Source organism: Brachycentrus maculatus, unplaced genomic scaffold, assembly GCF_059751285.1.
Source record: "Brachycentrus maculatus isolate JH-2025_06_01 unplaced genomic scaffold, ASM5975128v1 h1tg000199l, whole genome shotgun sequence".
Classification (NCBI taxonomy): Eukaryota; Metazoa; Arthropoda; class Insecta; order Trichoptera; family Brachycentridae; genus Brachycentrus; species Brachycentrus maculatus.
In genome coordinates this window covers 2,800,480-2,815,283 of record NW_028280950.1, presented here as the reverse complement: position 1 = coordinate 2,815,283, position 14,804 = coordinate 2,800,480, and the positions used below count along the sequence as shown (strand labels likewise).

Below are 14,804 nucleotides of genomic sequence, written 5' to 3'. Positions count from 1 at the left end.
ACGATTTGCCTATAAGTAATAGTATATTAATGAAACGAAAATATAGGATCAAAAAATTCGACATACAGGCAAACACGATTTCGTAAAAAAATACCGATCGATCAAAAGAGAAAACCGAAGCTTTTTTATTACGTCACATGAACAAAAGTGCCTTTCAATAAGTAACATATTCAAAGGTAATTAGTAAAATAGGTACCTGAGGAATCTTTTCAGAACACCAGTTAAATAAGCTTTCACGTCTGTCCATTTCGACACTTCAGATTCGTCTTTGTTTGAACCTTTTTTGAAAAATCCACGCGCCATTAAAAACCCACTGTAAGCACATAAAAGAAGATGTAGCAAGTTAAAAAGCCTATTTGTTTCATTTTGTAGGTATACCAATTCACAGCTAGGTGAATTATGCTATACTCAAACTAAGAGTAACAAATAATGTATAGGTACTTATCCAGAGAAAGTAGAAGGAAAAACAAGTTTTTTGTAAAATATTTTAATGTACTAACCTAATACAGAAGAATGCATCCGTTGCATACGAAGAATTAACAAAAATTTGGCCTATATATGAGTCAATTACACCAAAGGCGTACACCTTATTATTATAAAAATCCAAGGAATATAAAACGGTGTGACAAATAATCACATATGAAGTACCGTACAATCTGTGAAAGAAGACAAACACTATAATTATAAACGTTCTCTGAAGAGTAAAGCAAATATTATTGTCGATACCAAATTTAAAAATAGACAAACCTTAGGCCGCATAAGGAAACCAGTGTCCCTGGTTTAGCTTTAAGAGTAAAAACACTCTTACAGTTTGTGTACCAACTAAAACAAAGCGCAATATTATCCATTGTGCTAATTTCAGGTTTAGAAGGACAAGACTGTATCTTTTGGATGTGGTAGCCATTTTCATATCCTGGAAAAAAGCATTAAATAAAGTCAAGAAAAGTTGTGATTTTATTAATTATTATGCCCTATTTCAGGTGATTATTTTAATCCTGCTTACCATTCCCGGTTTGAGGTAAATTGAGGTTTTTATCTTCGATATTCCCGTTAATCTCGTATGTCACGTTATTTTTATTTAGGGAGGGTTGATAATGATTCAAATCGTACCATGTTCCGTATATAACTAGTAGCGTTATTATCGCTGTTGCTAATCTGAAATGTCAAATAAAAAATGATAAAAACACTTTTTTCAAGAACAAGTATCGTTTTAGACTATAGCAAATAAGAAAATGATAGATTTTTGTCAATGTTGTAGTAATAAGATGAAACAAAAATAGCAGAGAATTTAAAATAAATAAAAATGGTCTTAACGTACATATTTAATTTTGGAGAAATTAAAACTCTCGTGTGCTGATATATAATATTTAAAATTTTCTTACATATTTGATATTAAGGTAGTTTTTTGACCTTAAAATTGTCTAAATCCTTACAAAGAAAATCATTGCTAATTTAAGAAAAAAACATATATATGGAGTGTTCATGCATTTGAAAAAATGTTAAAATACATTAACCATTTCCCCCAAAATTAAATATATATATATATATATATATATATATATATATATATATATATATATATATATATATATATATATATATATATATATATATATATATATATATATATATATATATATATATATATATATATATATATATACATATATATATATATATATATATATATATATATATATATATATATATATATATATATATATATATATATATATATATATATATATATATATTTATATATATATATATATATATATATATATATATATATATATATATATATATATATATATATATATATATACATATATATATATATATATATATATATATATATATATATATATATATATATATATATATATATATATATATATATATATATATATATATATATATATATATATATAGGTAAACAGTTACATTCTAAGTGGAAAAAAAATTGTCCTTTGCTCCACATACTGTTGTAATAGATACGAGTAACAAAAATGTTAGCTTGGAAATTAAATATATAATACTAATGATGAAAAAAATGTCGAATAACATCCGACATGGGACCTAAGAGGAAAAAATCGATGTCGAATGAGATTCGACATTGGACCAATAAGGGTTTATAATAAATATAGATTTAAAATTCTTCCTTGGATATTTAAATCCATTTCACAAACAAAATATTACATCAGCGCAACCATCAGCATAGTCAAGGTGTTTAAGTTAAGTGTAATTAATTGATTTGTAGAGACGATACTCCAGGCATTTAAGTATCAACTCCATTTAGATTTAATATAACGATTATTAAATTAGGCTTTCACTTTAAGAAGATTTACACTTACATAAATAAAACAGATATGGGATGATCCAACAAAGAAAACTTTTCTACAGTTTTTTTGATCTCCAGTACCTTCAATGACATATTGTACAAGCGTTGTTGGTGCAGAGTATTGGAGTCGAAGTAGTCCTGCAGTAGCTGCGATACTTGTGCCTGGGAGCAAGCAGATGGTAGGCAGAGCCCCAGCGATACTTTGGTCTGATGAAAAACAATAAAATTAATGGCAAGGGCCTAAATTAAAGTATAGAAAATAGCTGGTTAGATGTATTTTGTATTTTAAAAGCATTCTTTACTTCGTTGCAAGGTAATATAACTCTCTCCTTGTCATAAATCGTTAACATTATGCAATATATTTTAAGTGGTATTACACATAGTGAACAAAGAATGATAAAGAATGTTTTGATATGAAAATACGTAGTAAAAATATTTCATTGATGAATGAGGGAAACTCTTTGAATGGTTAACAGAGTGGATAAAAGATTTATTGTAATATTTAAATGTATGAAATAAAACGTTTTGAATAAGAAATAAAATGTATTTATTTACCAGTCACCCAGTGGCAGGATGCTTCTGCCAGTATCAAGTCTTATTTTCATTTATAAAAAATATAAATAATAGTAACCATTGATAAATTTTTAAAGGTTTAGCTTTAACATATTACAAATTATGAACAAAAGATTGATATAAAAATACATTGTGTGCAAAACGATAAATTGTATTTCAAATACATTCAAAAGATAAGGTAAGGAAGAAAGCGATTTAGTCAAACTTTAAGTATAGTCCAAAGACCTCCCGTATTCACAGATCTTGTCAAGGTTTCAGCTTTGTGAATTAAGTGTAAAAACGAAGTAAGTTGGAACGGTTAAGTGAAGACACATGGGCCAACTAGGCGTAAGTACCTCGTTATACCAGTAGACGGATATCTGCAGGGAGGAGTCGTGTCGGAGGTAGGCCACATAGTAGTCCACCGGGAACGGGGGGGCCCCCTGGAGTTCCGCGGCCCCCGCGGCGGGGGAGGGGTTCAGGTGGGGGAAGCTCTTAACGGCCGCACTGAGGCACTGGTCCCTGGACCCCAGCCAGTAGATGTTACCCCAATGCAAACCGCTGTTAGGTATCCCTGAAGCGTCTAATACTGAAAATAACATATTACAGGTATGTTAGGTTTGGTTAGGTTAGGTTAGGTTCGTCGACTTGAGAGTAATTGCCCTAGTCTTGGGCAACTCTAAACAGCGCCTCGACATTCCAGATCCCCGACCAATCTCGTATATTCCGGAGCCAGGAGATCTGTCTTCTATTTTTAATTAACGTTTTACTTAGTAAATACCACTATTTCTTAAAACCTACTGTGACACGTGTTTCGATGCATTCCGCATCATTTTCAAACACCGTAACATTCAAACACACGGTGTTTAAGAAATTTATTCAAATTTAAGAAATAGTGGTATTTACTCAGTAAAACATTAATTAAAAATGGATAGATTTTACCACAAAGTGACTGCCGAATCAATTAATGAAAAGATCTGTCTTCTGCCCACACCTCGTCGACCCTCTATTTTGCCTTTTATGATTAAGTGTGAGATTGTCCGCCTCCGTAGTGTAATGGTCAGTTCGCTCGACTACCGTTCAGGAGGTCCCGGGTTCGATTCCCAGGGGGGTCAAATAAATATAAGTGATTTTTTCACAATAATAGTCAATGATCACGTTTTTCTAAAAAATGCACTTGGTCACTTTCTCCTGTATGACTACGATATGTATATTCATTATATTCAAACCCTTATCCGCACCCCAATGGTGCATAGAACACTGCATCATGTAAACGCAGTGTTATCTTGATCGTTAACACACGACGGAAAGGTAAACAGCCCTCCGCTTCAGGTACCAGTCCAGAGTAATATTGAATAAATATTAGAGTGAAAAAAATCACAAATATATTTATTAGACCCCCCGAAATCTGGGAATCGAACCCGGCACCTCCAGAACGCTAGCCGAGTGTGCTGACCATTACACTACGCAGGCGGATATATAATTAGGAGAAAACAAAGAAGAAAATTTACACGCGATTTTCAGTTGGTACCATATATTGTCATGAAGCAAACACTCATGAACAGGTTTTAATTTTTTTTTTGTAAATGAAGGTTTAAATAATATATAATATCAGTTATATAACATATTCCGTTGAAATGTGGCGTTAATGACTGTCATTAAGTAGTTGCGAGCAAGAATCAATACGCTTCTGTGAATTGTTTCAAAATAACAACTTAACGTATTGTAGTGAATCTTTGACATGTTGAATGACATGTTAAATCACAACATTTGAAGTCTGTCCAAATACTTGTTCACAAATATGGGTTTCCTCCATTTAGGAGTTTTTTAAAACTTTTTTTGACATATCACCATAGATCGTTGACCAGTGTTTAAAAATAATCCGGGGTTCAGATCTTGCTTACAACTAAATAAAATGGTCTCTGCTAAATAAAAGCTTTCTAATCCAACATAGATGGCTGTTGTGAACTCTTATATACAAGATTGCACTTCTGTAATGTTATCACTTAACCAGACTATGATAGATCATAAGCCCTGTAAATTTCTAGACGTATTCTTCTTCAAGTATGCTGAGATATCAAAAAATGAGATTTTTTTATTAAAAATAATAGTAATAATGTATTTTCATTACTTTTCATTAATTATTGTATGCATTAAAATTAATTTATTTTTCGTAATTCGACCAGCTGAATTCAATAAATTCATTAAAAAGTTTCACTTTCGAAAAGTAATCACCTAAATAGGATTTGCAAAAACAAAGAAAGTATTTGCTAAATACACAAATGTCATTGGCATTTAACTTTGTGTAATAACATGATTTAAATATAAAAAAGAATCACTTGTATAAGATATTGTTTGACTTTTGTTTTTCATTATTTTGTAAATATTTTTTTCTAATCCTGCCCTTTAAAACGAACTGGTGAGATATTTTTCAGCAATAAAAATTAACGTTATTGAACATTTTTAAACGTCACTGCTTTAAAAATATAAAAAAATACAACCCTATCTAAACCTACTACAGAAATGTGCTTATGTTTATTTTTAATTTAAATTTTACTTGGTAACTGTTTTTAAAAATCTAATTGTGACACGTGTTTCGATGCATTTCGCATCATTTTCAAACGTATAAATTAGATTACAAGAAATAGTGGTATTTACCAAGTAAAACTTTAATTAAAAAGGGACAAGTTTTACCAAAAAGTGACTGCCAAATCAATTAAAGTAAATATAAATTACATACATTTTATGGCCCATCGTTCTTGTCGATCCAGAGCAGATGAAACGTTAGACAACTGAAGGTGACAGGTAGAGTCCATCCCACTGGAAGCTGCGGTCCAACCGAGTCCATACAGTATGGAGCTGGTCTCCAGTCTCATAGACTCACTTGCACCAATAGCACACCACAATACAAGTGGGAATAGAAAACTTCTAGCCGCCATCACGTCTTATTAGTTCACCACACTGCACTGATAGTCGATGTAGTTCACTTTTAAGTATTGTTACATACTGTTCGTGGTATTTTTCCTGTAAGAAATATATTTTTATTATTAAATTTATAAATATCTTAACAGAGATTGAGAAGTTTTTTTACTGGTCATAGGATGGTTTTAGTGATATTTTTTTGGGAAAACTGTGTAGCACAATTGGTGTAATCAAAAGATTTATTTAAGTACAGGTGGCGCCAAATCAATTGGTGTAATCAAAAAATTTATGTAAGTACAGGTGGCGCAAAATTAATCACCCTATTGAAAGATACTATAATTTTTGCAAATGACGTCTTACATCAATCATATTTGACAGTTCGCTCACTCCTTTCAAGAACGTCATATATCAAAAATCGACAACTTTCAGTTGTGCATGTTTTCGGAATGCCCAGAAAATGTTCTATATCCCAGCAAAAGCGGCATATTTTTAACTTAATATTTACCAGCTACATGGCAGAAAATGTTATATTTTGCATTTTGAAGAAAAGGTATTGTTTAATTATTTTTAAAAATGAACTTAATATTTTTCAAATGGAGAAGAAATATTCAGGATTCACCTAAAAAGATCTGTTGCACATTAAAAAGTTCAATAAGTGGCTTGATATTTATTTTTAATACATTCAAATCAAGTTTTTTGATTTATGACGTTCTTGAAAGGAGTGAGCGAGTTATGAACTAGATGGCTGCAGTACACAAACAAATTCATAAAACGGGTACAAGTGGGTATTAACATTGGCGGCAGCCACTTGACGGATATCACCTTTTTCACTTAACAGAAAAGGATGTAAAGCCCCAAATAATGATTCCCATCACTCATTTTTTTTTATTTAGTAAAAAAGTTATAAGTTAAAAACTAATTAGATTAGCAAATTTGCGAAGCTGGTAAATGTTAGATCCAGTTAGTAAGCGAACAAGATGATGGTAGTCCTCATAGTGGAATGATATAAAGGAAACATGGAAGAATGAGCTTGGCCTCGGCATCCCAGAATATAGAGATCACATCAAGACGCCGCTCTCAAGACGATGGTGAAGGAGATCTGTCATACAGTTAAGTAGTAAGTCTAGTTCCTTTTTGTATAAATTTTCTCGACAGTTTTTAAGGACTTTCAGGATCACAAAATTACGTGATTTCTTTACAATGCTTTCGACTAAAATTTATGATATATGGTATCGGAGATATATATATATATATATATATATATATATATATATATATATATATATATATATATATATATGTATATTTATATATATATATATATATATATATATATATATATATATATATATATATATATATATATATATATATATATATATATATATATATATATATATATATATATATATATATATATATATATATATATATATATATATATATATATATATTGTTACGGACAGATCGCACACCCCGTGCGGCGGCCCTGAAAAAGAATTCCAGGCGCCTGGCGGCGAGCGAAACGGTCGCCCGTCGGAATGCGGCCCGAAGAAGGGCCTCTATGGATTCTACCGATTTCTCATGTATTTACAGAATGTATTAGATATAAGAAAGAATAAGACAATGTTAATACATAAATGCGCCTAGATATTAAGTAGTATAAATAGATTACTGATATAGATTACTGATAAAATAAACTTGTAAATTGTAAATTGTAATGTAATAACGAACTGTTTGAACGGCACCGGTACGGTATGAAAGTGTAGCCCGTCCGGTGCCCATTAGAGAGAGACAGAGATATGGCTGTCTCTCTCCCCCGGCCGCTGATTGGCTGTACTTTCCCACTGTCGGGCGGTACGCGATCACGGCCGGGTATATAGAGGGCGCATTTTTTGATAATAAACCAGTTCTGGTGTGACTGTTGAAACCTGTGTTTCATTTCTCCGCTCCCGCTCCTTGGACTACTCGCCGCGCCGCCAGCCTGGACCGCTTCGCCTCATTATACCGATTCACGGACCAGTTTCGGAAAGCCCTTATCAGGGCTATTGAGGTTGACTTGTCGGTTCAGTGCCCGCTCTTCCCGGCTCATACATCCATTCACCTCCGTCCGTATCCAGCTTACTCGGTAACTCGGTACGGCGGGGCCGTCTGGAACGTCACCCCTTACAACGGTGGCATAGTTGGGAGATTCCGAAGAAGGCCAGGCGTGTACATTTTTGAGAGTCATCGCACGTAACCCACGCCGGTTACATATATATATATATATATATATATATATGTATATATAGAGGCTGGTAGGGTAATTAATAGAGGGGGGGGGGGGGGATAAGGGACGGAACATTGGCCTGGTCTCGGGTTGTGGTCCCGTGGTTAGTGTCGCGGACTCTTGAGTCAGAGTTTCTCGGTTCAAACCCACTTTGCCACAATTTGATACCTTTTTCTAATAATAAACCGCTGTAGCTCACAGAAATAGTATGAAATTATAAGCATTTTTGTACAAAATAAAAACACAAATATTTTTATTTTTATAAATTCAACGTGTTTTGAGTGATTATCGTAATGTTTTTGAATCGTTTCAGAACACTACACTAATAATGTCTTTACCCAAAATTATTACAACATGCCCCATCTATTGTACTTTTTAACGTTTTCATGTAATGTTTTCGTAATATGTCATTACTCGGGTATACTGCCAAAATAGTAATTTACGTTTGACCTATACTATATTATATGTACTCGTATGTACGGATGAAATATTGTCTAAGGCTATTAGTAAACCATTAATCTTATGTTTGTCATTGAAATGGAGTCTCACTACTGCAATATTTTTGGTCATCCTATCAATATGTAACTTATATATATTAAATATATCACAAACACAACATTTTGAGTGTATCCAAATACTTCTTTACAAATCTGTTAAAAAAATATGAAAATGTTATTTTCTGTCGTTTCTCAAGTATGTGAATATAATCCAGGATTCAGACCTCACATACAAATGAAAGAGTTTCTGCTTAATAAAACGCTTCATTCATCCTACCATAGATGTTTCTAGTGAAGTCCATTGAATTTGAGGACTGTGTTTCGAGTTTAATCAATATATCCACAAGTTCCAAGAATTTGAGTAGTGTGGGTGTCAATCATAAGTAGAATTGGTGAATGTTACACCTGTGTAAAGTGATCACTTAAACCCACCTATAACGATCGTAAGCTCTGTAAATGCCCAGACTTCTGATTCTAACTTCTTTGCCCATATTCTTTTTCATCTTTGATGTAGATATTAAAAAAATAATTTAAGTAAAACTTAAATTAAAAATGGATAGATTTTAGCAAAAAGTGACTGCCAAATCAATTAATAAACTTAGAAACTTAATCGTCAATAAATTGTTTGTAAAATTATAACACAATCAATTTATTGACATTTGCATCAATGTTTATCTAATGAGGATATCCTGATCAATTATTGTTATAAATCTATTCATAAATAATTGCTATTTAATTATCATATTATTCTATCATTGTCATCTTTTTGACACATCATAACATTGAATAATGCAAACTAATAGTCATGCTTTAATTTATTTAACGCCAAAGGTCATTTTGACATTTTCTGTAGACCATTGACTTATTATCTCAAAACTAAATGCAAATATAATATTATATATGACTAGCGTACCTACAATCGCTTTAAACGGGAGTAAAAGGACCTTAGTTGGAAGTTTCATTTTTGTTTGAATTATTGATTGTTTTATTTCTCGAAAAATGTCAACATGTTTAATTTTAAGACTAATGAATTAAATGTCATGCATCCAGATCTGATAATGCAAATGAATAATCTGATATTAATAATTTTACGAGTACGTTGAGGTGCATACCGGAAACAGGTTGAGAGGCCGAATGGGGAAAAAGAAAATTCGGAAAATATGTAGTACAGAGGATATAGTCGGATGGGGAATACAGCAAAGATGATTCTGGAATGCCAGGGAATATAATGAAAGGAAATAGACTGGCTTGAATTGCTCTCCAAGAGAACCCAGACAGAATAAGATCACCTAGAAGACCTCCAAAACGATGGCGTGTCAGCTGGCAGTCCACGTAACTACAGTTGACCAGCCTATGACGGGCTGACGACCGTCATAGGCTGGTTTAAGTTATCACTTTAGCTTATGACGGTCGTCAGCCCCGTAAATGCCCAGACTTCCATATTCTTCTTCATCTTTGATGAGATGTCAAAAATAATATGAAAAATAACTCCTATAATTGGAGGAAATATAGATTTGTGAACAAGCATTTGGACACAATCAAAATGTGAATTTTTTATTAAAATTTTTGGCATTTTCAATAAATAGTTCCCATTTTTTTTATTTTAATTTTTCTTATTATTAAATCATCATATGGATTATATGTGCTATGTATTTTACGTAATAATCTGTTAACATGTTCCGTAATACTCATAATAACACAAACTGTTTGTAGGTACGAAATAAAGCAAGTCCTCTAGATTATTAAGTATTTCCAGGAAATCGCACCTCGGCCGGTTCGAGGCTCTCCAAAAATGGTATGTCTTTTCGCATATTTGTACAATGTCTGACGATAAAACAGCGACCTTTTATTTGTAAAGTAAATTCCTGAAGGGTGTGATTGTACAATAGTACATCGACAGAAGTGACACCTATGAACTGCATGGATTAACATAATAAACTAGGTATTCCTACACCGCTCCGATGAAAGCAACAGTATAAAAATTCGTACGTAACATTTTAATTATAATTTTTATACATAGTATAAAACCGGTTGGAGGCATTTGATATGTGAATACATCGAAGAACGCTTAAATACCCTGAATGTTATCCAAATTACAGGGTCAGCAATGTATGAGTTCTCCAAAGAGCCAAAGTGAATAGGGAACTAATATCAAATATTAAAAAAAACGGAAATTGTCTTATTTGGGACATGTGCTCATAGAAGAAAAGCACAATCTACTGCAACATATAATCAAAGGTAAGATCGAGGGTCGAAGAGGTGTCGGAAGAAGGCGGATCTCCTAGCTCCATAATATAGACTTGTGGACAAGAGTACGGAAAGTCGAGAGGCTGTTTTGCACAGCCCACAATAAGACAGCCCATACATAATAAATAAAATTAAAAATGTGTATGAATATTTTTTGGTCAATTTCTAAGTATTACACTTAAAGTAAATCTTCTAAGTCCTTATAATGTATTTCCTTAATACGTAAGCCCCCTTGAGAAACAAAATGACGTTGGCATCTAAACGAAAATGACCTACGTAATAATTATAATTGAAAGAAATTCGTAGAAACTTGAATTGATTCAAAAATTATTTTTTCATCTCGTATATGATGCTTGACGTGAAATTATAGGATTTTCAAGTGAAGTGTTCAACTTTTTAATCTTATTTTGACATCTCAACATGGATGAGGAAGAATATGGAAGTCTGGGTATTTACAGATTTTATTATGATCTGTCATACGCTGGTTAAGTGATTATTTTACACACGTGAAACATTCTCCATTTTATCCATAATTGACAACCATATTACTCAACTTTTTGGAACTTCTAGATATTTGATCTATCTCATGACATAATACATAAGAGTTTACAATAAGCGTCTATGGTCGATTTATTTATGTATGGTTCGCAAACCATGAAAAATACATTGCAAAACAAATCGTTTAAATGTTTTTCATAAATTAGATGAGAACATAACAAACTAACAAAAACAAGTGAAAGGATATGTTAAATATATTTATAAAGAATAGAAATTTGGTCGTAAAACAGATTAGTAACAAAAAAATTAATGAAATGAATAAAAAATAAAAAAGGAAGTAAAAATTCAAAGTGAAATTAAACTAAGCTAACCGATTAAGGAAAAAAAATGAAACTCTATCGAAAGGATCGAGAAAGCTTTTATTTAACAGAGACCCTTTTATTTGTATGAAAGATCCGAATCCGGATTATTTTACATACTGGAAAACGCCTGAAAAACTGATTTTTATACAGCTTACACTTCAACCAGTTATTTTTGTCATAATCAAAATGTTATAAAATATTTTTAAATTACCACAAAAGTTTATACGCGTGTTCCTTGAAAAATAAGCTAGAACAAGTCATTGAAAAAATTGCACAGGGATAAATATTATTATCAAAACGTTTTTTAAAGCAGAAGATGGATTGAAAAATTGGAATATTTTAAATAAAAATAATACACAAAATGGGTGTTTTAATACTGTCTTGAAATAAAAGGTGGTTAGTATCTATCAAAGGGCTTATGAGCATACCTACAGTTCTTTTAAATACTATTAATCCTCCTTCAAATTTTATTTGGAAGGAGGATTATGCCAAAAACAACTTCATCAATAAATAATTACTAAATATTTATCTATACTCACTTCAGAACAAAACTATTAATAATCAAGAACCTCAAAATAATAAAAACGGTTATAATTCGTCCACTTAATATTTTCTCAAATAAATGTCGAACAGGACTTAACAATGCGTGGTAGATTTACGAACTAAATTGAAATATTATGAAAAATGCTAGCAGAATTCATTGTAATATTGATTTTGCTGACTGAAGCTTTTTATACATGTGTTTTTTCCATTATGAAAACAAATAAAAAGCATTACGATTGCATTATTTCAAATTCACGGTACTCATTTTTTTTCATTTGATGATAATAAAAGCAATATGATTCGACAAATATTCTATAAAGCAACGTTTGCTTAGCGTGAAGAAGAAATTTTGCAATCAATTAATATTGATAATTACGTACCTAAAGAACAAACATACTCGTATGTAAAATGTATAATTTTTGGCTCCAGATTCACCCATTTATTATTTAAATTAACATACTAAAATTCATTTCGATAATAAAAATTATATAAAATCCCACTTAAAACTCATACCATAACTTTTATATTTAAATATGATTATAATACCCTACTTAAATTTATTTTGTCAAAAAATTGATTTAAAGTCATGGGTTCGACCCCTGGCTTGTTGTATATAAAACATAGAAATTTGTCTAGCCTTCCACCAGCCTGATGATGTCGGTTACGACGAAACCCGGTCACTGGCCAAATAAAAGTGGATAAAAAATCTTCTTTTTTAAAAAAAAGGTTTCTGTTTTTTTTGTATTATTATTTATAACCATGAACTAAAGTTATAAATATTTATATTATTTTTACTATATGAAGATTAAATATGAATAAAAAGCATAATGCCACATTCTCGTAGAGATAGGCAGAGAAGATAAAATGCGACAACACTCGGTCTTCACAATTTGTATGTGAGGTCACATATAAATAAAAGAGTTTCAGCCTGATAAAAAGCTTCCCTCATCCCACCATAGATGTCTCTAGAGAGTCTAGTAAAGTCAAGCACTGTGCTTCGAGTTTGATCAATATACATATCTATAGAAGTTTCAAGAATTTGAATAGTGTGGTTGTCAATCATGGGTAGAATTGGTGTATGTTACACTGTGTAAAGTGATGACTTAAATCAGCCTATAGCGGTCGTAAGCTCTGTAAATGCCTAGACTTCCATATTTCTCTTCATCTATGTTAAGATGCCATAAAAAACGTAAAATAACTTGTGGAGCTTTCGCCGTCAAGATATTGGTACTCCTATAACCGATGTCTGTTCCCAGTATTTACTCTCCTTTCCATATCTTTATCAATAGTTTCAATCCTAAAAACATACTTTTAATATAATAAATACCCTAAGTAATTGCATAGAATTACTCAACGTTATTTTTAATCAACCCGTACAATGTAAATCATAAAAAGGTAACATCCCTAGAAGTACATATAGTCAATGTTTACACATCGTAGTAGGTACAATATTAAAAACCTGACCAAACATTCTTAATTATACATTACATGGTTTGCCAATTTCGAAATATAATGATGAATAAATAACTCGTATCGTAATATAGATATAATTTGTGAATGCAAATAAAAATTATTCGACATTAGCCTGAAATATTTAAAAGATTTAATTTACGAAATATTGTCAATGTGGACGAGTACCAAAGCAAATACAATTGAGGACAAAAGTCGGTTCTCAATGCCTTTCATTGATGTAAACGATACCATATGAAAAGGATATTCGCACATCTTGGATCTTTAGAACGTAAGGTTATGAATTTATATGAAAAATAAAGTATACTTATGTTAGTTTGTTAAATATCTTACTCCGATTACTTAAAAAATTAGACGCAACGTTACGCGACAAATGAGAAGTAGAAATGGTTTTTCGAAAAACAGCTTTTGTGACTGCAATGGCAGCGCCATTACATTAATGAGATTATAATTAAGAATATTTCTCAGAAAATACTCATTTGAGAGGTAGCTTGTCCAAAGGTTTTGAATAATATGTAATGCTACTCTGAGATGCCATTACAGACTATATGAGAGCAAGTCAGAAATTACGAGATTTAGAGATGAGAAGTTTGGAAGTTGTCGACATACTGCATTCATAGATAACTTGGAGAAAAGTCAGTTACTGAATGATTAGTATTATTATATTTATTTACACATTCTTGAGCTATTGTGGTCCATGCTGTTCTTTTACTAAACACCATATTTTTTCATCTGACGTCTTTTGTTTTTCCCAGTGCGATGCATGCGCATCGTCTGGTGGTAGATTTGCGCGATCTGCCTTACTGACTGTCATAATTGTGATGGTCGGCACAATTAAATAAAATCTGTTCTTAGGTAAATTGAATTAAATCAACTCTTCTCAAAAATACCATGAAAAATAGTAAATATGAGAGTTGGCGGCTCATATGAGAAAATGGTATATAGGATTTTGCATTTGGGACCAAGAACTAGACGCAGAAACGTGGGATGTTACAATAACAACAATCTGAGAAATCGTTATCTCTAATATTTTGAAGGGGAGTGGTTTAACATTGGTTGAGAGAAAGATACATACTGAGCTGTATTTGAATATATTGCAATGA

The 14,804-nt window shown here is 31.7% G+C and overlaps 1 protein-coding gene across 2 annotated transcripts in view; it reads right to left on the bottom strand.

The window, feature by feature from the left end:
- The window catches only part of LOC148307454 (nose resistant to fluoxetine protein 6-like), a 30,692-nt gene that overhangs the window by 7,744 nt on the left and 8,144 nt on the right, over positions 1–14,804 (bottom strand). The window contains exons 1-8 of one of the 2 annotated variants that reach the window (XM_088263401.1): positions 12,228–12,352; positions 5,634–5,917; positions 3,250–3,482; positions 2,355–2,548; positions 1,004–1,155; positions 748–913; positions 501–656; positions 197–313 (exon numbers count right to left, since the gene is read on the bottom strand). In XM_088263401.1, the coding sequence (XP_088119527.1) occupies positions 197–313; positions 501–656; positions 748–913; positions 1,004–1,155; positions 2,355–2,548; positions 3,250–3,482; positions 5,634–5,832 (1,217 nt within the window). In that variant the 5' untranslated portion in view covers positions 5,833–5,917; positions 12,228–12,352. Of the gene's footprint in view, positions 1–196; positions 314–500; positions 657–747; positions 914–1,003; positions 1,156–2,354; positions 2,549–3,249; positions 3,483–5,633; positions 5,918–12,227; positions 12,353–14,804 lie in introns of those variants that run through there. The other variant, XM_088263400.1, reaches the window with a different exon arrangement.